This window comes from Mauremys reevesii, linkage group 1 (assembly GCF_016161935.1).
Source record: "Mauremys reevesii isolate NIE-2019 linkage group 1, ASM1616193v1, whole genome shotgun sequence".
Lineage (NCBI taxonomy): Eukaryota > Metazoa > Chordata > Testudines > Geoemydidae > Mauremys > Mauremys reevesii.
This window is the reverse complement of record NC_052623.1, coordinates 11,716,932-11,741,368: the sequence shown is the minus strand read 5'-3', so window position 1 is coordinate 11,741,368 and position 24,437 is coordinate 11,716,932. Positions and strand designations below refer to the sequence as shown.

General features: G+C 53.6%; 2 protein-coding genes and 1 long non-coding RNA gene across 12 annotated transcripts in view; 2 read left to right on the top strand and 1 right to left on the bottom strand.

Annotated features, from left to right (window-relative positions):
* NUP98 (nucleoporin 98 and 96 precursor) overlaps positions 1–6,001 on the bottom strand; it is a 58,663-nt gene extending 52,662 nt beyond the window's left edge. For 5 of the 6 annotated variants that reach the window (XM_039530763.1, XM_039530770.1, XM_039530776.1 and 2 more), the window contains exon 1: positions 5,847–6,001. The gene's annotated coding sequence lies outside the window, so the exon portion shown is untranslated. Of the gene's footprint in view, positions 1–4; positions 67–5,846 lie in introns of all 6 variants that reach the window. The other variant, XM_039530768.1, reaches the window with a different exon arrangement.
* Positions 6,002–6,280: 279 nt separating this feature from the next.
* LOC120401129 lies at positions 6,281–7,799 on the top strand. The gene is made up of 2 exons (XR_005596307.1): positions 6,281–6,365; positions 7,410–7,799. It is a non-coding gene; the product is annotated as an uncharacterized LOC120401129 (long non-coding RNA).
* A 4,263-nt stretch (positions 7,800–12,062) lies between these two features.
* Positions 12,063–24,437, top strand: part of PGAP2 (post-GPI attachment to proteins 2) — a 35,866-nt gene continuing 23,491 nt past the window's right edge. Inside the window, exons 1-4 of one of the 5 annotated variants that reach the window (XM_039520585.1) lie at positions 12,072–12,122; positions 13,967–15,083; positions 18,242–18,416; positions 19,042–19,294. In XM_039520585.1, coding sequence (XP_039376519.1) covers positions 18,252–18,416; positions 19,042–19,294 — 418 coding nt within the window. In that variant the 5' untranslated portion in view covers positions 12,072–12,122; positions 13,967–15,083; positions 18,242–18,251. Of the gene's footprint in view, positions 12,123–13,966; positions 15,084–15,308; positions 15,522–18,241; positions 18,417–19,041; positions 19,295–24,437 lie in introns of those variants that run through there. The other 4 variants (XM_039520584.1, XM_039520583.1, XM_039520586.1 and 1 more) reach the window with 4 other exon arrangements.

Here is a 24,437-nt window from a genome sequence, read left to right as displayed (position 1 = left end):
TCACCTTTGCCTATCCCCTGGTTACTCTTTGCAGATGACATGTTTTCCCCCACTCCTCCTATTATCCTGCATGATGAAGACATACATAGCAATATTAGCTTCTCTGTAGTCTCCTTATTCTCTGCTTGTCTCCTTTACACCCTTGCGATGAAAGGCCACACCTAGACTAAAGAACTGAACTGTTCTTACACAGCTATGTTGCTGTTACCAAAAAGAGAGGCTAGGCCTGAAATAAAGTCAAGCCTTCCTGAGAGAAAACAGAGTGAGCAAGAGTCAGGCCAAGTCAGGTCCTGCCCAGTTACAAAGCAGATGCTTGCTTGAAGGTTCACTGTCCAATACATGAACTTGTCAACAACAGGTCTGGTGTTGCAAAAACACAAGCACTCTTAGGCACTAAGTCTTCAAGTAAACACATTCCAGAAGAGTAGGATCAGAACACCTTGAAACAAAGTTATGGTGTAAACACACTCCCTGAAGGTGACACAGGGACACATGGGCCCCTCTTAAAGATAAGGTTAGGATGACAGGGTGATGGATGGAGATGTTTTGATCAAATCAACATGTACAAGGTAATGGGTGGCAAATAACCACATCAGAAGGGAAATACGTAACTTATCTGTATCAGTGTATAAGAAAGGGGTGGCAGAGGGTGTGTCTTTGTCCAACTGAAGGGGGACTGGAAAGTCCTACCATTCACTGAGCCGCGTACACTGCCATAGGCACACATGTGCTAGTGCAAATGTAGACAATGATCCAGGGAGCTAGGACCATGCTTCGTTGACAATATACTTGGCCAAGTGCCTTCACTACAGAACCACATCTGTGGTCTTTTGGGGAAGCTCGATCAAGGTCTGCTGGGACAGCTACCTGTGCAGAGCCAGCATGACACACACAAAGCTCCCGTGTGTACACACACCCAAACAGACTACAGGGAGTAACTGTCCAACTCTATTCAATACTGGTGAGGTCTCAGCTGGAGTACTGTGTCCAGTTCCAAGCACCACACTTTAAGAAAGGTGTGGATAAACTGGAGAGAGTGCAGAGGAGAGCACAAAAAATGATAAAAGGTTTAGAGAAACCTGACCAATGAGGAAAGGCTTAAAAACTGGGTATGTTTAGTCTTGAGAAAAGAAGAGGGGGGACCTGATAACACCCATCCTTAACATATTTTAGGACTATCAATCATTTTCCATGCCCACTGAACGAAGGACAAGTAATAATGGGCTTACTGTACAGGAAAGGAGATTTAGGTTAGATATTAGAAAAAGCTAACTATAAGAATAATTAAGGCTTGGTCTACACTTGGGGGGTTCGAACTAAGGTACGCAAGTTCAGCTACGTGAATAGCGTAGCTGAACTCGAAGTACCTTAGTTCAAAGTACTTACCCGTCCTCACGACGCGGGATCGAAGTCCACGGCTCCCCCGTCGACTCCGCCACCGCCGTTCGCAGTGGTGGAGTTCCGGAGTCGACGGGAGCACATTCAGAGTTTGATATATTGTGTCTCATCTAGACGCGATATATCGAACTCTGAGAAGTCGATCGCTACCCGCCGATCTGGGCGGATAGTATGGACGTACCCTAAGTTGCTGAATAGGCTTCTAAGGGAGGCTGTAGAATCCCCATCATTGGAGGTTTTTAAGAAACTAACTGGACTAACACCTATCAGGGATGGTCTAGGCATACTTGGTCCAGCCTCAGAGCAGGTAGATGGACTACATGACCTCTCGAGGTCCCTTCCAATCATAGATTTCTATTATTCTGATTCTATAATGGTACCAGCTTAAATAGTTCACTGTGTCCACTCTAGCCATGCTGACTTCATGTTCAGAAGCAATTCAATTGTTACATACTCCTACTACTGCCATTTTAAACTGTCTCAACTGCAGCACTTTACGGGTACCTAACCCAGTTTCCAGAAGCAATGCATTCTAGATTTCAGACAGCCACCAGTACACTTTAGGAGAGTAGTGGGAAAGTTATCCAAAACTGATGCAGACTGCAAATTCAAACTCTAGTGTAGACACGGAACGATTCACTGACTTCTGCAGGCTTCTTAGGGCTTGTCTACAAATGAAAGTTATTCAAGAATAAGGCAGGGTGTTTATTTAAACCAGAACAGCTATTCCAGAGTAACTCCATGTGTGGACCCTCTGATTCCGGAATAAGAGTGTCTTTTTTTCTTGTTTAGCTTAATTTACTTCAAAAGTGGATTTTTCTTCATTTCAAAGGATTTTTATTTATTTAGGCCAAACTTTTATACCTTCCTGTATATACTAATTTTTGTATCACCTTTAGTTCCTAATTCTGAAGTTCGAGATTCCTTCTTCGATTACATTGCTCCTAAGCAGCCTAAATGACAATTCAACTTTAACCTCCTAACTTTTCCCTTTAGACTTGTAGCTTCCTCACTTTCCTGAAACAGCTGTTCCTGAAGCTTAGCGTGCCAGTAGTATTGCTTGGTATGATCACACAAGAATGATAATTAGGGTTACTAAGGCCGTGTCTCCACTAGGAAAATTTTCTTAATATGGCTAACTCCTGCATCAGCAACTCAAAAGATACCCACTGGTCCTGCCACTGTTTTAAGCACTGTCCCAAACTGCCCTACTCCGAGTAGCTTGATGCCAAAGTACTTAGGCTACTGGCTGCTGCCACACTCATCTACACTAGAGTGTTAACAATAAAACACTGATGGAGCTGAACTGATGTTTGGGGAGGGGTGGGGGGTTTCAAAAAATTCTCCTTACATAGACAGGGCCCTCAAACCAAGATTTAAGTGAGTAACAGCCATTCCTTTGCTCCAGAACAATCTGCAATCATCTTTTACAGCTTAAAAAAAAAAAACCTGTGCAGCTTCCAACCATATTCCTAAGTGACAGTCAACCAATTTCTCCAAACTTAGTTGAAGTCAATCAATCTTAACAGATTTTTGCCTGTTCCAATTTATCCATCGGGGTCTAGATCCAAAGGCTAGTAGTACACCCACACTAAATTATTTTCTATGTATAGTGATAAAAATATGCTTACATTCCATTGACCCGAGATTTATATTTTTACCATAGTTCCTGCCACTCAGACATTGACAATCAATAGTGCTGCATCCACGTCTATAACATAACTTCTCTTTCCTACAGTAAACCACTGACATACACTTGCCTTTCCAATTCTCCCTTTCCCCTAACTCACATACAGTTACCCTAGAGTTTATCTAATCCAGGGGTCGGCAACCTATGGCACGTGTGCCAAAGACCACAAGCGAGACATTTTTTAATGGCACGTGTGCCATTAAAAATCCTGCCCGGCCCGCTCTTCTCCGCCCCCTCCCACGGGGGCAGGGGGCAGAAGCTTGGTCCTGCCGGCTCCCCTGCCTCTTCCTGCAGTATGCTGGGTTCCTGGCCCCCCTGCTCCTCTCCCTCAGTCTGTCCATCCCTCCCTCCCTGCCCTTGGATCAGCTGATGGCCCTTGTGAGGGAGGGGCTCTGGGAGGAGTGGTGTCAGCCTGCTACCTGCTCCTGGTGGAGGCAGAGAAGAAGCAGGGGCAGGGCCTTAGGGACGGGGAAGGGAATAGGGGCATATCCCCTCCAGACCCCTGCCGTGAGCACCCCACAACCCCAGCCCACACCCCCAGCCCTCTGCCCTGACCCCCCCACACACACACACCCAGCCCTCTGCCCTGACCCCCCCCCCCACACACACACAGGTCCCTGCCTTGAGCCCCGCACACACCCCAGGTCCCTGCCCTGACCCCCCCCCCTCACACACACCCAGCCCTCTGCTTGACTCTGGCACCCCCACACATATCCAGCCCCCACACTCCCCACATCCTCACTCTTGCACCCCCCACATCCCCACCCTGAGCACCAAACAGGAGCTCCTGCACCCCACCCCCCACATTCCCACCTGCACCAAATGGGAGCTGCTCAGGTAAGCACTCCACACCCAAACCTCCTGCCCCATCCCTGAGTCCCCTCCCTCATTCTAGCTCCTGGCCAGACCCTACACCCCACCCCCCAGCCTGCTCCTTCACCCCAGCCCTGTGCTCAGTGCACTCCCACCCTCAGCTCAGTGCAGAGAGGAAGAGAATGGGCCAGAACCAGGGAGAAGATAGGTACCCACTGTATGCGGGCTGAGCCCGGATCCCAGACCAGCAGCAGGTTGAGCAGGTCCAGCAGCCGGGATCCCAGCAGGCTGGAACCCCTGAGTGGCAGCGAGCAGAGCTGCTCAGCCTGCTGCCAGTCTGGGGTCCCAGTCAGTGGCCCTGCACAGCCCGCTGCTGGTCTGGGGTTCTGGCTGCCAGATCCTTGCCAGCCGGGGTACCGGCCGCAGGCCCCGCTCAGCCCGCTGCCGGCCTGGGCAAACAGAACCCCAGACCAGCAGTGGGCTGAGTGGGCCAGCTGCATAAGATCAACATTTTAATTTAAAATGAAGTTTCTTAAGCATTTTGAAAACCTTGTTTATTTTACAATACAACAATAATTTAGTTATATAATATATAAACTTATAGAGAGAGACCTTCTAAAAAACATTAAAATTTATTACCAGCACATGAAACCTTAAATTAAAGTGAATAAATGAAGATTCAGCAAACTGCTTCTGAAAGGTTGCCGACCCCTGATCTAATGTAAGGGCTTCTCTCAGCTCCTCTTCCCCACAACTGGTTTAACATACAACCAACCTCATTTTTAAACCTTCTAGATGAGCTGGAGATGACAGTCTCCCATCCACCCCTAAAAGTACTCTGGTGCACAAACTTAACCAAATCCTCTCTTAAATGCATAAGATTAATCCACCCTATCTAGGTAACCATTCTCTCTCATTTAAAAACTGGTGCCATTCCTAAGTAGTGAGTAGTTAATGTGCAGAAAAAGTTACATCCCTTCTCTGTCTCCCACTGCATCCCATCTGTAGCTTTACACCAGAAGTTACTATGTGCTAGAAATTTTTATTTTTGTACCTTGTACAGCACCACGCAAATCAAGGCTTAAGTGATTATTACGACTCTCCCCGAAGGCAACATGTAATTACGGTTACTCATCTCTAGAACATCGATAATCATTGTAGCATGACCAGGCCCCTCACCAGATCCCCACAAACAGATCTTAACATCCGCTTACAAATCCTCATTGATTGGGGGAAAAAAAAACACAGCAACAAGGTCAGAGAGGGGCCCTATAGCTACCATCCCATTACCATTTCAGTAGCCAGGATGGGGGAACTCCAGCTGCTTTCACCAGACACAGGGTGCATGCTAGAAGACTCGTAATAACCACAGCACAATAACACAGGTGCCTTCTGAGGAGACACCCCACCGCCCCCCCGAAGCTATACACACATCCCCACCCTGAGAAGACAGCCCACTGTCACCCCCACAAAACTACACCCCACACTCTGGCGACACAGGCCATCACCACCCCCTTCTGAGGAAAGCCACCACCATCCTCCCAGGAGACCCCCGCCCCCGCCAAGATATACACCCCAGCCCCTTCTGGGGAACACACCGCCGAGCCCCCACCCGGTTCTGGGGCAGACACACGCCCATTACCCCCACAACCAGCTCGCCCTCCCCCCGGGGAGGCACGACCCGCCGCAGGTCGCCCCCCTGCCCGCTCCCGGGACGGAGCAGCCTCGGCCGCCCCTGCGGGCAGAAGCGCCCCGCGCGCCAGAGCAGCCGGGAGGCCTTCCGAACGCCGCGTCCCCCAGGGAGACCAGCCCCGGGCAGGAGGAAGAGGCCCGAGGCCCGCACTCGGCCGGCGAGTCAGGGGCGCGGCGGCCTAGTCCGAGCCAGATCCGGGAGAAGGGCGCCGGGCTCCGCTCGAGACCCTCCCCCGCCCCGCCCGCTCCTTACCGAGGACCCGGGCCCCGCTGAGGGAGCGACTCGACCGCGCCGAGACCGAGCGGCACCGCCACGACGCCCGCCGTCGCCTCACAGGGGGGGAAACTGCGTCACACTCCGCTCGCGCTCCTACCGCGCACCGCCTCCCCGAGCGCCCCATTGGCCCGCCTCGCCCCCCCGATCCGTCAGTCTATTGGCTGCCGCCGTTTGAAAGCGAGGCAGGTCCCACCCCTGGCCAGGCTCCTCCTGCTGATTGGCGGGAGGGTGTTTCGAACGTCACGAGAGAGCCGGGCTCTCATTGGTCAACACTAGAGCGGTTGCTGTTGGGTGAAGGATGGCTTCTTCCAGCGGCTGGTACTTCCCCACATCCGGGTCATTCAGTCACCTCTCTACAGGGCGGGGAGAAGGGTGGGGCTTAACCCTGCTGCCGCCAATCAGAAGGCAGCCCGGCGTTCCCATGGCAACGGCATAGGTGGGCCTCCGGGCAGAGGCCGCCTCCGTCAGCGGGGAAGAGCGGGGCTCCTGAGCCACGTGGGTGACCCCCAGAGTAACGCAGCCAATAGCTCCCCCAAGTGCCCCAGAGTAAACCCGCCCCCCCCATTGCAAACCTGGCCTGGCCTGCCCCACAGCACAGGCAGCCCCACAACCTCAGCAGCTGGCTGCCCTTGCCACTGGACCACGCTGCCTCCCCAAGGCGGCCAGCTGCAGCCCTGCACTGCAGCGCCCCTGCCAGCGCCTGATCTGCCCCATGCCCCGCTTTGCCAAAAACAAGCTTCAGCGGACTAGCACCCTCGGTGCTCTCGTACTGCGCCTCTGCAGCCTCCCCTGATCCGAATGCACCTTAAAGCCTCGTGATCCTCCGGTGAAGAAAGTGTATTATCGCCTCAGAGAGGCGAGGTACGCGAGGGACTAGCTTTTATCCCACTAAATTGGTCTCACCTTGTCTCTCTAATATCCTGGGACCGACACGCCTGCAACCACACTTGCACTGTTTCGCAAGCACTATCAGTCTACTCAGTGCGCTATGAAAATGGAGAGAACAGTGGTGGCAGATGACAGAACAAGGAGTAATGGTCTCAAGTTGCAGTGGGGGAGGTGTAGGTTGGTTATTAGGAAACACTACTTCACTAGGAGGGTGGTGAAGCACTGGAATGGCTTAACTAGGGAGGTGGTGGAATCTCCATCCTTAGAGGTTTTTAAGGCCCATCTTGACAAAGCCCTGGCTGGGATGATTTAGTTGGGGATTGGTCCTGCTTTGAGCAGGGGGTTGCACTAGATGATGCCCTGAGGTACCGATATTCTATGATTCTACGAAAAGCAGACTGGGCTCCTGTTCCAAGGAGCTGAGAATCTAAAGAACCCCATCCTTCAAGCTTTTATGAACATTTAACTTTAACAGGATTGACCCCATTGAAATCAGACTAGATTGGCAATATAGTTTGACCTTCTAGATTAGAAAATTTGATAGGCAGTATAAATATAATATACCAGATGAAGGTTAGATGAAGCAGTACAGAGCTTTTTTTCTCTTTATTTTACACTGCTTTCTTTGATATTACTAACCTTATTTCTTAGATGGGGAACTGAGACGTGCAACAGAGAAGCTGCCCGCTCTAGGTCTCACATAGTGAGTCAGTGGTACAGCCTGGGAACAGCCTCCAGCCCCAAAACCCAGCCTTCTGTTTGAACTATTACTTGCACGGAACTTGGAAGGAGGGTCACAGGTTGCAAGAGGGAAGACTTTGGACGGGACACCAAGAATTCAGTACCTGTCTACATGGCTGGAGATTTCCCTAAAGTCAGAGCATCTGTAAGCAGTTCTCTTAATCAAGAGCTGGCTTAGTTTTTGAAATATGAACTTCTTATACATCACCACCAAGCACGCAATACATGAAACAAATCACTAGCCGACAATCCTTCCCCCATTGTATTTGTAGGTGTAGGCACTAAAGCATACCGTTTCTATTCTCTTGGACAACATTTTTAATAGCATAAAAACGGATTCTTTTTATTCATCAGGCCTTTTACTAACACCTTGTTGGGTACCTATGTACAATATATCTCCATGAGGCAATGGCGTGCCAAGTCTTCAATAATTTAAGGTTTCGCATGCCAGTAATAAATTGTACATTTACAGGGGCCCCCCAACAGAACCCCAGACTAGAAGCGGGCTGAACGGGGCCGAGACCTCGGCTAGCCAGGGGATGGCAGCCGGAACCCCAGACCAGCAATGAGCTGAGCGGGGCCAGCGGCCACAACCCCAGACAGGCGGCGGGCAGAGCGGCTGAGCCAGCTGACGGTCTGGAGTTCCGGCAGCCGGCTCCCGCTAGCCAGGGTCCTGGCCGTTGGTCCCGCTCAGCCCGCTGCCAGCCTAGGATTTCGTTCACCCAGGCAGGCAGCGGGCTGAGCGGGGCTGGTGGCCGGGACCCTGGCCAACAGAAGCGTGCCAGTAAAAATCGACTCGCGTGCCACCTTTGGCACACATGCCGTAGGTTGCCGACCCCGGTCTAGCCTAATGAATATATCACAGGACTCAGGAGACCTAGGTTCAATTCCTGGCTCTTCCAGTGGCCTGCTGGATTACCTTGGACAAATCATTTCTCTCTCTATGCCTCATTTTTCCCATCTGTAAAATGGGGATAATGATACCAACCTCCTTTTTAAAGCACTTTGTTTGAAAAGCACTACATAAGAGCTAGGTGTTATCATTATGTGATGGGTTGCTGGGTGGGAGTGGTCACATTGTGCATTATGTCCAGTCTACGCTGAAAGATTATGAGCACTGTACAGGTAATAGACAACAAGTCTGTTGGTGTATTTCCTTTCGGGAATAAGTTATACTTGTATAAGGCACCTTCAAACCAACATAACCCCAATGTAACTCTTGCTAGAAAATAACACACACACACGCATGCACGCAATGAAATCAGTGCAAAACTTGTGCATGGACCAGGCCTTAAACCAAATTCAGCGCGACCACACTGCCATTTGTACCCGTTTAAAGGAATCCATTAAAAACCAACTTAAGTCCAAGGAAGGCAAATGGATAGGGTCCTACCAAATTCATGGTCCATTTTAGTCAAATTCACGGTCATAGGATTTTAAAAATAATAAATTTCATGATTTTACCCTTTAAATCTGAAATTTCAGTGTTGTAATTGTAGGGGTCCTGACCCAAAAAGGAGTTATGAAGGGTCTGCAAGGTTATTGTAGGGTTATTGTAGAACTACATAAGTTCATGGAGGATAGGTCCATCAATGGCTATTAGCCAGGCTGGGCAGGGATGGTGTCCCTAGCCTCTGTTTGCCAGAAGCTGGGAATGGGCGACAGGGGTGGATCACTTGATGATTACCTGCTCTGGGGGAACCTGGCATTGGCCACTGTAGAAAGACAGGATACTGGGCTAGATGGACCTTTGGTCTAACCCAGTGATGAGCTGCCAAAATATTAACAACAGGTTCTCTCCTCCTCACCCCACGAGGGGGTCGTGGCCGTGCCTCCGGGACTCCTGCCCCATCCAACCCCCAATGTTCCTTGATGCCTCCCCGACTCATGCCCCATCCACCCCCCTTCCCTGTCCCCTGACTGCCCCCTGCCACGCCATCCAACCCCTCCTCTCATTCATGACGGCCCCCCGGGACCCCTGTCCCATCCAACCACCCCTTCTCTCTGTCCCCAACTACCCCTGGAACCTCTGCCCCCCACCACCCCCATCCAACCCCTGCTCCTTCCTGACTGCCCCCGGGACCCTTGCCCCCATTCAATCCCCGTTCCCTGCCCTCTGACCGCCCCACCCCATCCACCCCTCCACAACCCCCCGAACTCCCCTGCCCTCTTCCAACACCCCCTCCCTGCTCCCTGCCCCCTTACCGCGCTGCCTGGAGCCACTCGACCGGGGGCGGGCCCATGCCGGGGTCGCTCGGCAGGGACTGGGGCCGGGCTGGGGGCGCACGGCCAGGCCTGGCACCAGCACCACGGGGCCAGAGCTGGGGGTGCTCGGTTAGGATGGGACAGGGCTAGGGGCGCTCGGCCAGGACTGGGCTAGGGCTGCTCGGCCGGGACCAGGAGCCGGGCCGGAGGGAGCCATGGGGCCAGAGTCAGGGGCGCTTGGCTGGGGCCAGGACCGCGCTGGGGGCGGTCGGCCGGGACCAGGCTGGGGCTGGGGGCAGTCAGCCGGGGGTGCCAAGCCGGAGGGAGCTGCTCAGCCGGGCTGGGCTTGCCATACCCTCACACCCCAGCTTACCTGCGTGCCTGCTGCTTGTTTCAAGCTTCCCACGAACATCTGATTTGCGGGAAGCAGGGGAGGGGGAGGAGAAGGGGGGCAGAGCATTCAGGGGAGGAGGGGGAAGTGAGCTGGGGCCAGGGCGGAGTGGACAGCTGCCGGAGCTTTTGTTAAAGAAAGCCCTTATAGAACCCGTTGTCCCGGGACAACCGGTTCTAAAAGGGCTTCTAAATTTAACAACCGGCTCCAGCTCACCACTGGTCTAACCCAGTATGGCCATTCTTATGGGCTGCGGTACTGCTACCCTTACTTCTACGCTGCTGTTGGCAGGATCACTGCCTTCCCAGCTGGGCAGACGGAGAGTGGCAGCTGCTGGCCGGGAGCCCAGCTCTGAAAGCAGAGGCACTACCAGCAGCAGCGCAGAAGTAAGGGTGGCATGATACGATATTGCCACCCTTACTTCTGCGCTGCTGCTGGCAGGGCTCTGCCTTCAGAGCTGGGGCCCGTCCAACAGCCGCGGCTTTCCGGCTGCCCAGCTCTGAAGGCAGCGCAGAAGTGAGTGTGGCAATACCTGAACCCCCCTAACGTAACCTTGCAACACCCCCCCACACAAAACTTCCTTTTGGGTCAGAATCCCCAATTTGAGAAACACTGATCTCCCCTGTGAAATCTGTACAGGGTAAAAGCACACAAAAGACCAGATTTCACGGTCCGTGACATGTTTTTCATGGCTGTGAATTTGGCAGGGCCCTACACAGGAAAAGCACAAGGTGGGGTGGGAGGGGGGAGAACAGATGAGGGAGGGCAGAGCAAAGGAGGCAGAGGGCCAAATTCTTTGCTGGTGGAAAGAATCTCCAATGTAGCCAGAAGGGCTCCCGGCCCACACAGCTTCCTGCCAGGCTCCAGGCAGGAGGGGGCATTCCTGCCACACACACCCAGTGACTCTGCCCCCAAGGGCCACGACTACCCGCAGGGCCGCTGTGGCTTGCAGCGCCATGGGGCAGGCCCAGGGCGGCAGGGGCAGGGCAGGAGGGAAGGGGCAGCATGCAGCAGGCCCAGGGCTGTGGGGGCAGGCAGGCAGGCGCAGGGGCAGCGTGGGGCAGGCCCAGAGCTGCGGGGGCAGGAGGGCAGGGGCAGCATGGGGCAGGTGCAGGGGCAGCGTGGGGCAGGCCCAGGACTGGAGGGGCAGCGTGTGGCAGGCCCAGAGATGGAGGAGCAGGGGCAGCGTGTGGCAGGCCCAGAGCTGCGGGGGCAGGGGCAGCATGGGGCAGGCCCAGGTTGGCAGGAGCAGCAGGGCGCAGACCTAGTGCGGCAAGGGCAGGAGCAGCAGGGCAGCAGGCCCAGGGCTGCGGGAGCAGTGGGGGGCAGGTGCAGAGGCAGCGGGGAGCAGACCCAGTGGAGCAGGGGCAGCAGGCCCAGGGCTGCGGGGGCAGTGGGGGGCAGGGGCAGCAGGCGAGCCACGGGGGCAGGGGCAGCGGGGACAGGTCCAGGGCTGCGGGGGCAGCGGGGCAGGTGCAGGGGCACCGGGGGGCCGGCCCAGCGCTGCGGGGGCTGGGGCAGCATGGGGCAGACCCAGGTTGGCAGGAGCAGCAGGGCGCAGACCTAGTGCGGCAGGGGCAGGTGGGCTGAGGCAGCAGACCCAGTGGGGCTGGGGCAGCAGGCCCAGGGCTGCGGGGGCAGCGGGGAGCAGGCCCAGTGGGGCAGCGGGGGCAGTGGGGGCAGGGGCAGCAGGCCCAGGGCAGGGGGGCAGCGGGGACAGGTCCAGGGGCTGCGGGGGGCAGGTGACAGGGGCGGCGGGGCCGGCCCAGCGCTGCGGGGGCAGCGGGGGCAGGTGCAGGGGCGGCGGGGGCAGACCCAGTGGAGCAGGGGCAGCGGGGGCAGGTCCAGGGCAGCGGGGGCAGGCCCAGGAGCAGCGGGGGCAGGGGCGGGGCCGGCCCTGCGCTGCGTGTGGCCGCAGGGCGGCAGCGTGGCGCCGGCGGGCGGGGACGGAGGCGGGAGCGGCGGCCCGGGGGGCGGAGCGCGGGGCGGTCCCGCAGCCGGCCGGAGAAGGGCGGAAGGGGAAACAGGTGAGCGGAGGCTCGGCGCAGCCCGCGGGGGCCGGGAATGAGGCCGCGCCGCCCGGGCCAGCGGGGACCGGGGCGGGAGCCGCGGCGGCCGCAGGGACGCAGCGAGCCGGCTCTGGGCCGCGGGCAGGGCCCGGCCTCTGCGGGAGCTGAACCGGGCGGGTCTCAGCAGGGGCGGCTCTAGCCATTTCGCCGCCCCAAGCACCGGAGCCGCGGGACCAGCGGACCCGCCACAGGAACGCCTGCGGGAGGCCCACCGGAGCCGGCGACCGGCGCAGCGCCCCCCGCGGCAGGCCGCCCCAAGCACGTGCTTGGCGTGCGGGGGCCTGGAGCCGGCCCTGGCTTAGGCAAACAGGCAGTAGGCAAGGCCTTAGTGCAGGGGTGGGCAAACTTTTTGGCCCGGGGGCCACATCTGGGTATGGAAATTGTGTGGCGGGCCCTGAATGCTCATGAAATGGGGCGTTGCGGTGCGGCCGGGGGTGAGGGCGGTGGGATGGGTGGGTGCAGGAGGCTGCTCCGGGATGGAACTGAGAGGTTCGGAGGGCAGGAGGGGGATCAGGCTGGAGAGGGGGGTCGGGGTGCAGGCTCCAGGTGAGGCTTACCTCAAGCAGCTCCCAGGAGCAGCGGCATGTCCCCTCTCTGCCTCCTACATGGACGCATGACCAGGCAACTCTGCACACTGCCCCGGGCGCAGGTACAGCCCATTGGCTGCAGTAGGAGCTGGAGGGGGGACATGCCGCTGCTTCCAGAAGCCATGCAGAGCAGGGCAAGCCTCAGACCCTGCTCCCGACAGGAGCTCGAGGGCTGGATTAAAATGTCTGGAGGGCTGGATGCAGCCCCCGAGCCATAGTTTGCCAACCCCTGCCTTAGTGGCCCAAACTGACCATTGCCCCATCATTTTTGATGCTGTAATCCTATTGCCTCTGCCGAGATGAAGGCTGATCTGTAGAAGTGTAATTCTTAGTATGCAGATGCCACTCCCGTATGATTATTGCACAAATAAATAACAGTGTTTCGTTAGTAGAGCCACAGCCCTGTGCTTAGTGCAGATAAATAAGGAGACGCTGTCCCTGACCTCAGGAGCTTATGACCTAAAGCAGACACTATCAGGGAAAAAGCACAGTTCAGCTGCCAGCTATTAAATCCTGCCCTGACTTGCACCCTGTGTGGTAATTGGCTTCATGGTGGGTTTGTCCTGATTGTAGAAGGTGTGAGGTAGGGACAGCCTTACTATTTTCAGGGCCCCTACTCAGCACTCTCAGGACTCAATCCACAGAGCAGCTGAGCATTTGTAACTCCCATTGTCTTCAGTGGAAATGATGGGTGTACAGCACTTGGGTTTAGGCCAGAGGTCGGCAACCTCTGGCGCGCGGCTCGCCAGGGTAAGCACCCTGGTGGGCCAGGCCAATTTGTTTACCTGCCACGTCGGCAGGTTCAGCCGATCGTGGCTCCCACTGGCCGCGGTTCGCCGTCCCAGGCCAATGGGGACAGCAGGAAGCAGCGCGGGCGAGGGATGTGCTGGCCGCGGCTTCCCACCACCCCCATTGGCCTGAGCCGGCAAACCACAGCCAGTGGGAGCCACAGTCGGCTGAACCTGCCGATGCGGCAGGTAAACTGGCCCCCTGGCGAGCTGCGTGCCAGAGGTTGCCAACCCCTGGTTTAGGCCATAGGCTTGCATGAGCCATTTGCAATCCCTTCCTGGCGCTGGCCATAGAAGGGGGAACTAGTACCTGAATCAATCTAGGTGTAGCTTTCTCACCCCAGCTGCCACAGAGGACCCTTAAACTATGAGTAGCTAAGTCTGAGTATGGAGATCCAAGCAACTGTTCATATTGTTTGTATTTAAGGAACAGCCATGGATAGATGCAGGATTCGAACACAGGATTCCAGGGGTGAACGGCTCTTGCACTGACCCCTGTGCGACTTTGCCCGCCTGCCCAGTCTGAGCTGATTTGAGCTGCCAGAATCCGTCGGTTGTAGCCATCACTTATACCTTATTGACTGCCGGTATAGTCAGCTAATTGACTATACTTGCAATTCAACACTGAGACTATTTGAGAGAACAAATAACCAAGCTCAGCCAGATTCATTGTCTAAAGACAAAGCAGCACAGTATAAGAAAGAAAGAGTTAATACCACACCAGTCGTTCCCAGGAAGCAAATTCTCACAACATGGTCAGTTCGCCTTATACACATGGTGTGCTTCCCAAATGCGCCCTGAAACTTGCCACCTTTGATAGCATGGCTGTTTACAAGTCACAGCACTGTTCACGTCACTTCACGTTTAATTAGCCAGCTTCATCTCTGGTGCCTCCCTATACTTGCCCATCTTTGGTTTTGAATATTAAATTCCAAACATAAAGGGGCATGAAGACACGCCCTAATGCAAAGCAGTCACACTTCTTACGTTATTTCTTTGCACCACGTTGCTCCCGTGGTTCATAACACTTGTACATCTAGCTTTGGCAGTTTTTGTGTTTGTCAAAGCCCAGTGCCACGCTATATTTGTCCTGGGGCATTGTGAGATATATGCCTTAGCATGTGCGAGCAAGAACAGGCATAGTACAATTTAGCATGATTACCCAACACATACATGTTAGGTATTATATGCATGGTATTAATCTATTAATATGGGGGGTGGGGGAAGTGTGTGTATATGTGACCATAATGCCTGGAGAGGCCTCACCGAGAGTGCTTAATCAGGGCAAACTACAAAGAATGGGGCAGGCATTCCCCCAAAGTGGTGGTCCTTCCTATAATTAGATTTACCCAGACAGTAACAAAAGAGCTTCTATATTACCTTACTGGTTACCAAGAAGCCCAAAAATACAGTTTCCCTTAAACAATTCAGCCCTGGATTCCCACCCAGACAGCCAAGTCAAATGTAGTGAGGATTACTTAAAATCGTTTTCACCATATATAAAGTTCTACCAATCCCAAGAGGTCGGACCCATTACCCAGCAGGTCAGTGAATATTTCAGATCTTATCCAAATACATGCTTACAACCAATTCTTATTAACTAAACTTAGATTTATTAAAAAAGAAAAGAGAGTTATTGTGGTTAAAGATCATTATACATACAGATATGAGTAACGCTCTTAGGTCAGTTTCATAGTAGAGATGGTGAGCTGCCTTTGTAGAAAGTTCTTCCAGAATTAATTCCATTATCTATAGTCCAATAGGCAGTCTGTGTATAGAATTGGTTCAGATCCTTCCATAAGAATTTGCAGGGACGGTCCAGGGTACCTGAAGACCTCAGTCTTGCAGCTTGAACTTCCCTTGACAAAGTTAAAGCAGATGTGAGATGACAGGATCCTAGAGCTCTTTTATAGATCTCTGGCAAGTTACGATAGCCTCTTGACAGCAGATAATACAGCTGACATTCCTTGGATGAAGAATAGGTAATATATATTGTTGCTTTGAAGTCATTTCCTATGTATACACAGGTAATTAGTTGCATTGATTAGCATAAAGCAATTGAGCATTCAGAGGTTCACAGGTAGTTTGCTACAAACTTCAAAGAGAAATAAAGACAATGATATTACACCACGTTTCATCTAATTGCTAATATTCCCTTTTGATAGAATATAGCAGGGGTCGGCAACCTATGGCACGTGTGCCAAAGACGGCACGCGAGCCAATTTTTAATGGCACACTGGAGCCTGTCCGGACTCCAGCACGCCATTAAAAATCCTGCCCAGCCTCACCCGCAGTCCTCTGCCCTCTGCTCCCCCCGTGGGAGCAGGGATCAGAAGCATAGCCCTGCGCATGGGGTGGGCAAATGGCCCCACTCTCCCGGCACGGCAAGCCGCGGGGTCCGCGCTCTGGGGCCAGAGTGCCGGCCGAGCGCAGCAAGCTGCCCGCCCCTCCCCTGGAGCCCTGCCACTGTGCGCAGCGCTCTGGGGGGTCGGGGCTGCGCGCTCCCGCGGGGCAGCGTTTGGCTCTGCGGGGAGGCAGACACGCTCCCTGCTCAACCGGAGCTCTGCCGCCACCGCGCACAGCGCTCTGAGGGCCAGGGCTGTGCTCTCTGGCAGGGCAGCGTGTCTAGCTCTGCATGGAGCCTCAAGGTAAAGGGCCCAGGGCTGGGGGGGTTGGATAAGGGGTGGAGGCAGTCAGGGGACAGGGAGCAGGGTGGGCTGGATGGGGAGGTGGGGTCCCAGGGGTTAGGGGCGGAGGTCTCTGGAGGGGCAGTCAGGGAGCAGGGGTTGGATGGGGCATGGAAGTCCTGGGGTTTGTGAGGGGGCAGGGGGTGGATAGGGGTCAGGGCAGTCAGGGGACCGGGAGCAAGGAGGGTCCTGGGGGGGGCAGTTAGGGTGAGGGGTCTCTGGAGCGGGTGGTCAGGGGACAAGGAGCTCCAGGGGTTGTATGAGTTGGGAGTTCTGGGGGTCCTGTCAGGAGGCAGGAGTGTGGAGAGGGGTTGGCGCAGGCAGGGAGTCGGGGGGGTTGGATGGGTCAGGAGTTCTGGGGGTCCTGTCAGAGGCGGGGAGTGGTTGGATAGGCATGGGAGTCCCAGGGGTCTGGCTGGGAACGGGGGTGTGGATAAGGGTCGGGGCAGTCAGGGAACAGGTAGGGGATAGGGTCCAGTCCGAGGACAAGGAACAGGGAGGCTTAGATAGGGGGTGGGGTCCTGGGGGGCAGTTGGGTGCAGGGGTCCCAGGCCGGGGTAGTCGGGACAAGGAGCAGCGGGGTTGGGAGTTCTTAGGGGGGCAGTCACCCAGCCCTCTCCCCTGAGCCCTGACCCCCACACATACACCCCCCACCCTCTGCCCTGAGCCCTGCACACCCCTCAGGCCCCTGCCCTGAGCCCTGTACCTCCCTCATACACACCCAGCCCTCTGCTTGACTCCTTCATCCCCCCCGCAACCCTAGCCCTGACACCGGCACCCCCACCCATACCCAGGCCCCCCTCTGCCCTAACCCTTACACCCCCCCCCACATACCCAGCCCTCTGCCCCCAGCCCTCTGGGTCCCGGCCCACAAAGCCTGCTGCTGGTCTTGGGTTCTGGCTGACGGACCCTTGCCAGCTGGGGTCCTGGCCACAGGCCTCGCTCCGCCTGCTGCCGGCCTAGGTGAACAGAACCCCAGACCAGCAATAGGCTAAGCGGGCCGGCAGCGTAAGATCAACATTTTAATTTCATTTTAAATGAAGCTTCTTAAACATTTTGAAAACCTTGTTTATTTTACATACAACACTAGTTTAGTTATATAATGAATAGACTTATAGAGAGAGACCTTCTAAAAAACATTAAAATGTATTACCGGCACCCGAAACCCTAAATTAGAGTGAATAAATGAAGACTCGGCACAGCACTTCTGAAAGGTTGCAGACCCCTGGAATATAGTAAAAAAATATTGCAGACAGGAACTTATGTTTAGCTTCTACATGCTAATTAGATCACGTTGTTAAACTCCTAACAGTTTAACTCCAACAAAGACAATTAGTATTTACTTCTAATTCTCTGACAATATTGGTTTGCATGTCAAAAGATTTAGTTCACTTACATGGCTTTGATAATTATCTACAAAAAATGGCCCTTTTTACCATGTCAGTACTTCTTTAATATGTTCTTATGCGGCCCGTCAGCGGCAGCGGCAGCACCGGCTGGCGGCCCAGGGGGCCCAAGGGGCCGCCGGTGGACCTGTGGCAGGCAGTCTGCCTGCGGGCCCACACGAGCCCCGACGACGGACGGCTGCCGCCGGAGGCAGACGGGCGCGGCTGGTCCGCTGCAGCGCTGCTGCCTCCCCCGGGCAGGCGCAGGCGGACTGGCAACTGGAGCGGCCGGAGACCACGGCCGTCCCGCGCAGCTGCGGAGGTCCAGGCTGAGCGCCACGACAGCGATCCTCTTCCGCAGTCATGCCCGAGGGAGGTCCGCCCGCTGCTGCTCGCTCGCCCCGCATGATTGCTTGGGGCGGCCAAATTTGTAGAGCCGCCCCTGTTCTTATGTCACTTTAGCCAGCTGGTTGCTTAATCCTTTCTGGCTCAGTGTCACAGTGTGTCACCTATATGTATTGGCTAACAGCCTATTACAGTTGTATGCATTTTACCCGCTGAAGTGCTCTTGGAGATGAATGTTGCAGTAGTCGAAGGGACTTTCTTCAAATAGTTGCTTCTTGCTTTCAGGTCCAGCAACATGTTTGAGGTGCCATTGCCTCTGGATCGAGATGGGATCCTCTTCCGGCTCCGCTTTACCACCCTGGCTGTCGGGACCGTGTGTTGCCCGCTGTTTGGATTCCTTTTCTGCGTGATCTGGTCTCTGCTGTTCCACTTCCAGGAAACGACAGCTACTCACTGCGGTGTATGTGCCTGCAGCTTGGTAGAGAACTTAAAGGGACACACTAGACCCTGAGAGCAAAGTCTGTTAAAGACGTGATTTCTCAGAGAACGGCAGTGTTGTCTAGTGAGTAGAGTAGGAGACCTGGGCATCAGGAGCCCTGTGTTTTATTCCTGGCTTCCCCGGAACTCAATAGGTGCTGTGTGAACTTGAGCAAATTACTCTCGTTCTCTGTGCCTCAATTTCCTGATCTGGGAGCTAGGGATAGAACCAGGGCCGGCTTTAGGCTGATTCCCCCGATTCCCCTGAATCGGGCCCCGCGCCTTAAAGAAAAGTGCCTAACTTAGGCGCCTTTTTAATTTTTACTCACCCGGTGGCGCTCCAGGTCTTCAGCAGCACTTCAGCAGCGGATCCTTCACTCGCTCCGGGTCTTCGGCATGGAAGACCCAGAGCAAAAACCCGGAGCGCCGCCGGGTGAGTCATCCCTGCCGGGGCCCCGCTGAAACTATTCGAATCGGGCCCCCCACTTCCTAAAGCCGGCTTAACTTGTTCTTGTTAAGCACTCTGACATCTTAGAGAAGAGTAAATGTGACCTATTCTAATACAAAATCCCAATGCCTCTTCAACAAGCTCTCCTTTTTCCGCCCAGGTCCCCAATTACCTCCCCTCCATCAGCGCCGCAATTGGCGGCGAGACCCCTCAGCGCTACGTGTGGCGTCTCTGCATTGGCCTTCACTCCGCGCCCCGCTTCCTGGTGGCCATCGCCTACTGGAACCATTACCACAGCTGTCACTGCACGCACCCTCGCTACCCGCGGCTCTGCCGCATCAACTTCACCCTCAACGTGCTCGAAAACCTCGCCCTCCTTTTGCTGACGTACGTGTCTTCCTCGGAAAACTATGGTAGGTTTCTACAGCACGCTGTGCTGATTCTCTGGGTCGTAACAACGGGGCTTCTGCACAGTCATGAGTCACTTAATTACAGGGGGTTGGGTTTTTTTAGTGCTTATTTTTGGGATCATCGGTTCGGGAGAAAAATCAATGCAAATGCCCACATTCCATTAAAATCCGTGGTCCCTATATTAATAAAAGTACCTGGGACTTGTACGTAGCAAGCGTTAACTAACTGATCCTCATGGTAGGGACACGACATGGCCAAGATCACAGAGGAAGTCAGCGTTAGAGCGGGGATTGGAATTTAGGACTTCTTCGCTCTAAGTCAGGCACTCAGACTCTGTCCCTCTCTGCTGTTTTACCCCATTGCAATAAGAAACACTACAGTTCGGGTTGAGTCTGCCTTGCATTCAAACTGCTCCTTTAGTTGCTTATAACTTTATCTCCGATAATTTCCTGTGTTTCTTCTCAAGGAAGGTCCCCTCATGGATTGGTAACTGGTTAAAGGACAGGAAACAAGGAGTAGGAATAAATGGTCAGTTTTCAGAATGGAGAGGTAACTAGTGGTGTCCCCCCCGGGGTCTGTACTGGGCCCAGTCCTGTTCAACATATTCATAAATGATCTGGGAAAAGGGGTAAACAGTGAAGTGGGAAAATTTGCAGATGATACAAAACTACTCAAGATAGTTAAGTCCAGGGCAGACTGTGAAGAGCTACAAAAGGATCTCTCAAAACTGGGTGACTGGGCAACAAAATGGCAGATGAAATTCAGTTCTGATAAATGCAAAGTGATGCACATTGGAAAACATAATCCCAACTATACAAATAAACTGATGGGATCTAAATTAGCTGTTATTACTCAAGAGAGAGATCATGGAGTCATTGTGGATAGTTCTCTGAAAACATCCACTCACTGTGCAGTGGCAGTCAAAAGAGCAAAGAGAATGTTGGGAATCATTAAGAAAGGGATAGATAGTAAGACAGAAAATGTCATATTGCCTCTATATTAATCCATCGTATGCCCACATCTTGAATACTGCATGCAGATGTGGTCACCCCATCTCACAAAAGATATATTGGAATTGGAAAAGGTTTAGAAAAGGGCAACAATAATGATTAGATGTATGGAACAGCATCAGTATGAGGAGAGATTAATAAGACTTGGATTTTTCAGCTTGGAAAAAAGACGAGTAAAGGGGGATATGATTGAAGTCCATAAAATCAGGACTGGGATAGAGAAAGTAAATAAGGAAGTGTTATTTACTCCTCCTCATAGCACAAGAACTAGGGGGTCGCCAAATGAAATTAATAGGTAGCAGGTTTAAAACAAACAAAAGGAAGTATTTTTTCACACAACGCACAGTCAATCTGTGGAACTCTTTGCCAGAGGATGTTGTGGAGGCCGAGACTAACAGAATTCAAAAAAGTACTAGAGAAGTTCCTGGTATCGGAAAGACAAGCTGAGTTCTTTCTGACTTGCATGTTCGCCCCAGTCATAAAGATTCTGCGAGTCAAATTCAGGCCTCAGTTATGCTTATGATAACCCAGTGGGCCCAGTTCATCTCTGGTGACTTCAGTGGAGTTCTGCCAATGAAAACGGCCCATTGCTTCCAACTGGGTCAAACAGGTGTAGGTGGCCGGCTGTTGGAAGGTAGTCGTGGTGGTGAGTGACCCAGACTGGAATGGGACGTACTGTGGCATAGCTGCCTGTGCATGGCAGTGGAAGCAGGAGGACGGAAAGCGGGTTTCACTGAGTGCATGTGGGAAGAAGGTGCCATTTCTGTACAGGCAACTTTCCGAGTAGAAGCCCTGGATGATGCAGCCACCCTCGGCAAGCTGGGCTCTAAGGCATAGCAGCAGGGCCAGGGAGGCAGAGAGCGGCTGACTTGCTGGGAGTCAGATCCGGGTGGAGCTGTCTCTGGTGCTTTGACTTGATGGTGATGAGGTCCCAGCCTCAGTTTGCTGTGGACTGGTGATATTGCCAGGAAGGATCAGTGGCCAGTTGGCACTTGGTCGTAGACATCCCATGTAGCGAGAAGGAAAACACGTCAGGGAGGCAACCCGCACCCCACTGAACTCAATGGATCATTTCATATTGATTTCCAGTGGGGCCAGGATTTCCCAGCAGGTACAAGTGGTAGAACGGGGCAACCTGTGCCCAGGCTTGGCGTCGAGTGGGTGTGTGAAAGACGGCGTCTTGCTACACCACCCCGTCGGTGTGCAGGAAAAACAGCTCAGGGGGGTGGGAGATGTAGCACCTTTTAAGCTCTCAGTGTCTCTCAGCTTGTTGCTTGTCTTTCTACACGTGCCCTCTGCCAATATGCAGGGTGCTCTGGTTCTGCTCACCCACTCGTTGCTGGGTTGGTGCTAGTTACAGGGCCTTGTCCCTTGCTGCGCTAGCCTGGCACCCCTGTTCACCCCCTCACTGAGTCAGGCCCAGACACGTCCATTCTAGGCACTTGACATTTTTAATGCCAGCTGTCATGGTTCACCTGTGATCCAGCACGGGCATCTCCTCTCAGGCTTCCAGCTCCCCAGCCATCACCTCTCTGGTGATGCGTCTCTCCCCCTCCTGACCAGGGTATTTCCAGTCTGCACAGCTCCTGCCTACGCTGTGAATTCCCCAGCCAGGCAGACCGCTTGCTAATAAGCTCTCCAGAGATCACCCCACCTCCAGCAAGGGCTCTGGCAGGTGTTCGTCCTTCAAAGCATCACAATGGTTTTCTGTGCTCACAAGTTCTTTACAGCTGCTAGCTCTGAACAAGCACCCCCGGGGAATCTGAGTCACTTCTGCTTACCTTTTGGGTCTTTGATGTGTCCTCATGGAAAAGATGCAGCTTCAGAAGGCTGCATTCCTGCGGAACCAGAAGGAATACTTTTGCAAACACCTCCTGCTAGAGAGTTCCTGGGAAACCCACGTAACTTTCAAACTTCACATCATTTTCAGTTAGTCCTTTGAAGCTCATAACACTTCTCAGGGTTTACATTAGTCAGGTCTCCTCCCGAGAGACGTTACACACAATCTCACAATTAGACATAAACATTTCCCCATTTTTAATATGATGAACTCCTAAGATATTTAAACTTAATTTGCTATGATTTGTCCAGGATATTGCAGGAAATCACCGTCTGTCGCATCAGTGTATTTGTTTGCAGTGTTGTAGCCAGGTTAGTCCCAGGATACAAAAAAGACAATGTAGCTGAGGTAATAGCTTTTACTGTACCAACTACACACAACGCACAGTCTACCTGTGAACTCTTTGCTGGAGGATGCGGTGCAGGCCAAGACTATAACAGGGTTCAAAAAAGAACTAGATCTGTCCATGGAGGATAGGTCCATGGATGGCTGTTATCCAGGATGGGCAGGGATGGTGTCCCTAGCCTCTGTTTGCCAGAAGCTGGGAATGGGCGACAGGGGATGGATCACTTGATGATTCCCTGTTCTTTTCATTCCCTCTGGGGCACCTGGCATTGGCCATGGTTGGTAGACAGGATACTGGGCTAGATGGACCTTTGGTCTCACCCAGTCTGGCCTTTCTAATGTTCTGTTGTTGGAAGATACAAGCTTTTGAGCTACACAGAGCTCTTTTCCAGGTCAGGGGAAGGAAATCGGAGCGTGTGAGCTAAATATGAGTTGGGATAGATTGTTCAGCATAAAGGGTAACAAGTTGGCATTTGCAAACCAACTGCTGAAATATTGCAATGAGCCTATTTATGTCATCCCTAGGTCCTAAGTCTGAATCTAGCCCCCGGTGGCAGTGACTGATGGCTGTTAGGTGGCCTGTCTGAAATGGGTTGGTTGGATCTCGTTGCAGTGCATTGTGGGCAAAGACCCAGGTAACAAACCACCTCCAAAAGGAGGCGTTACTTGGCCCGATTGCTGGAAGCCTCTGCAGAGGGCCAAGGCCTGAGTGGGCCCTGGAAACTGAACGCCCCTCGCAACCCTTCAGGCGCCCTGCCCAGGCCAGGTGTGATGCGCATTACGTGGATGATGAAAAGGAAGCTCACATTGCTGCAGCTCTTGGTCTCTGGATACAGGGTTTGTCACGCTGGCCCTGTTCGCTGTGCTGCTCTTCCAAGGACGGGAAGGAAGCTATTTAGATTTAGACCTTCCAAGCTGGCGAGTTCCTGACATGGGGAGCAGGGGATTTGCCAAGTTTGGGGAAAAGTGGTTGAGAAAGAAGGTATAAAGGAGTGAGAATGGGTCTGAATGTTCCCCTCCCCGATCTTCACTAATGTGCGGTTATCCTGGGGCAAGCAGGAGCAGAACTGACTAGCCACTCTGACGTCAACTGTGCTGTTCCCTAGAACGCCCCCCTTGACTTCCCAATCCAGTGTCTGGTCCTCAAGGCACTGGGACTGGCGAATGCTCCAAAGAGTTTAGTCAACCTGTGGAACTCCTTGCCGGAGGAGGTTGTGAAGGCTAGGACTATAACAGGGTTTAAAAGAGAACTGGATAAATTCATGGAGGTTAAGTCCATTAATGGCTATTAGCCAGGATGGGTAAGGAATGGTGTCCCTAGCCTCTGCTTGTCAGAGGGTGGAGATGGATGGCAGGAGAGAGATCACTTGATCATTGCCTGTTAGGTTCACTCCCTCTGGGGCACCTGGCATTGGCCACTGTCAGTAGACAGGATACTGGGCTGGATGGACCTTTGGTCTGACCCGGTCTGGCCGTTCTTATGTTCTTATGACTTCACTGACTCATAGGTGGGTTCTGGTGCCCCAGAGTGCGGTGATGTATTTGCTTCCTTGAGGTTTCTGTGCGGCTGAACTTGCCACCAGCAACCTTCCGAACAGACTCGCCCACCACATTAAAAGATTCCCTCGAGGGCCCAGTCTGTCTCCAGCCGCTGCAGAACCCCGGGCCAGACATTCCCGCCCCCCCCCCCCCCCCGCAAATCTTACGTCCTCTGTGGCTGGAAGTCCTGGGAGCGTACTGGCATGTGTGAGCAATGTTCGGGGTACAGGCTGAAGTTCACACCAGTTCTCCCAGCCCCAGTGTTATGGGCTGACGGCCATAGCATTGACCAGCTCCCTTGTTTCTACTGAAAGGGAAACAGGCTTCATGTCACAGTCTCTGGCAAGGGATCGGCAAGCTTATTTTTCATGATGAAGTCGCTGTTTATCACCACTCCCTGCCAGGCTTCTT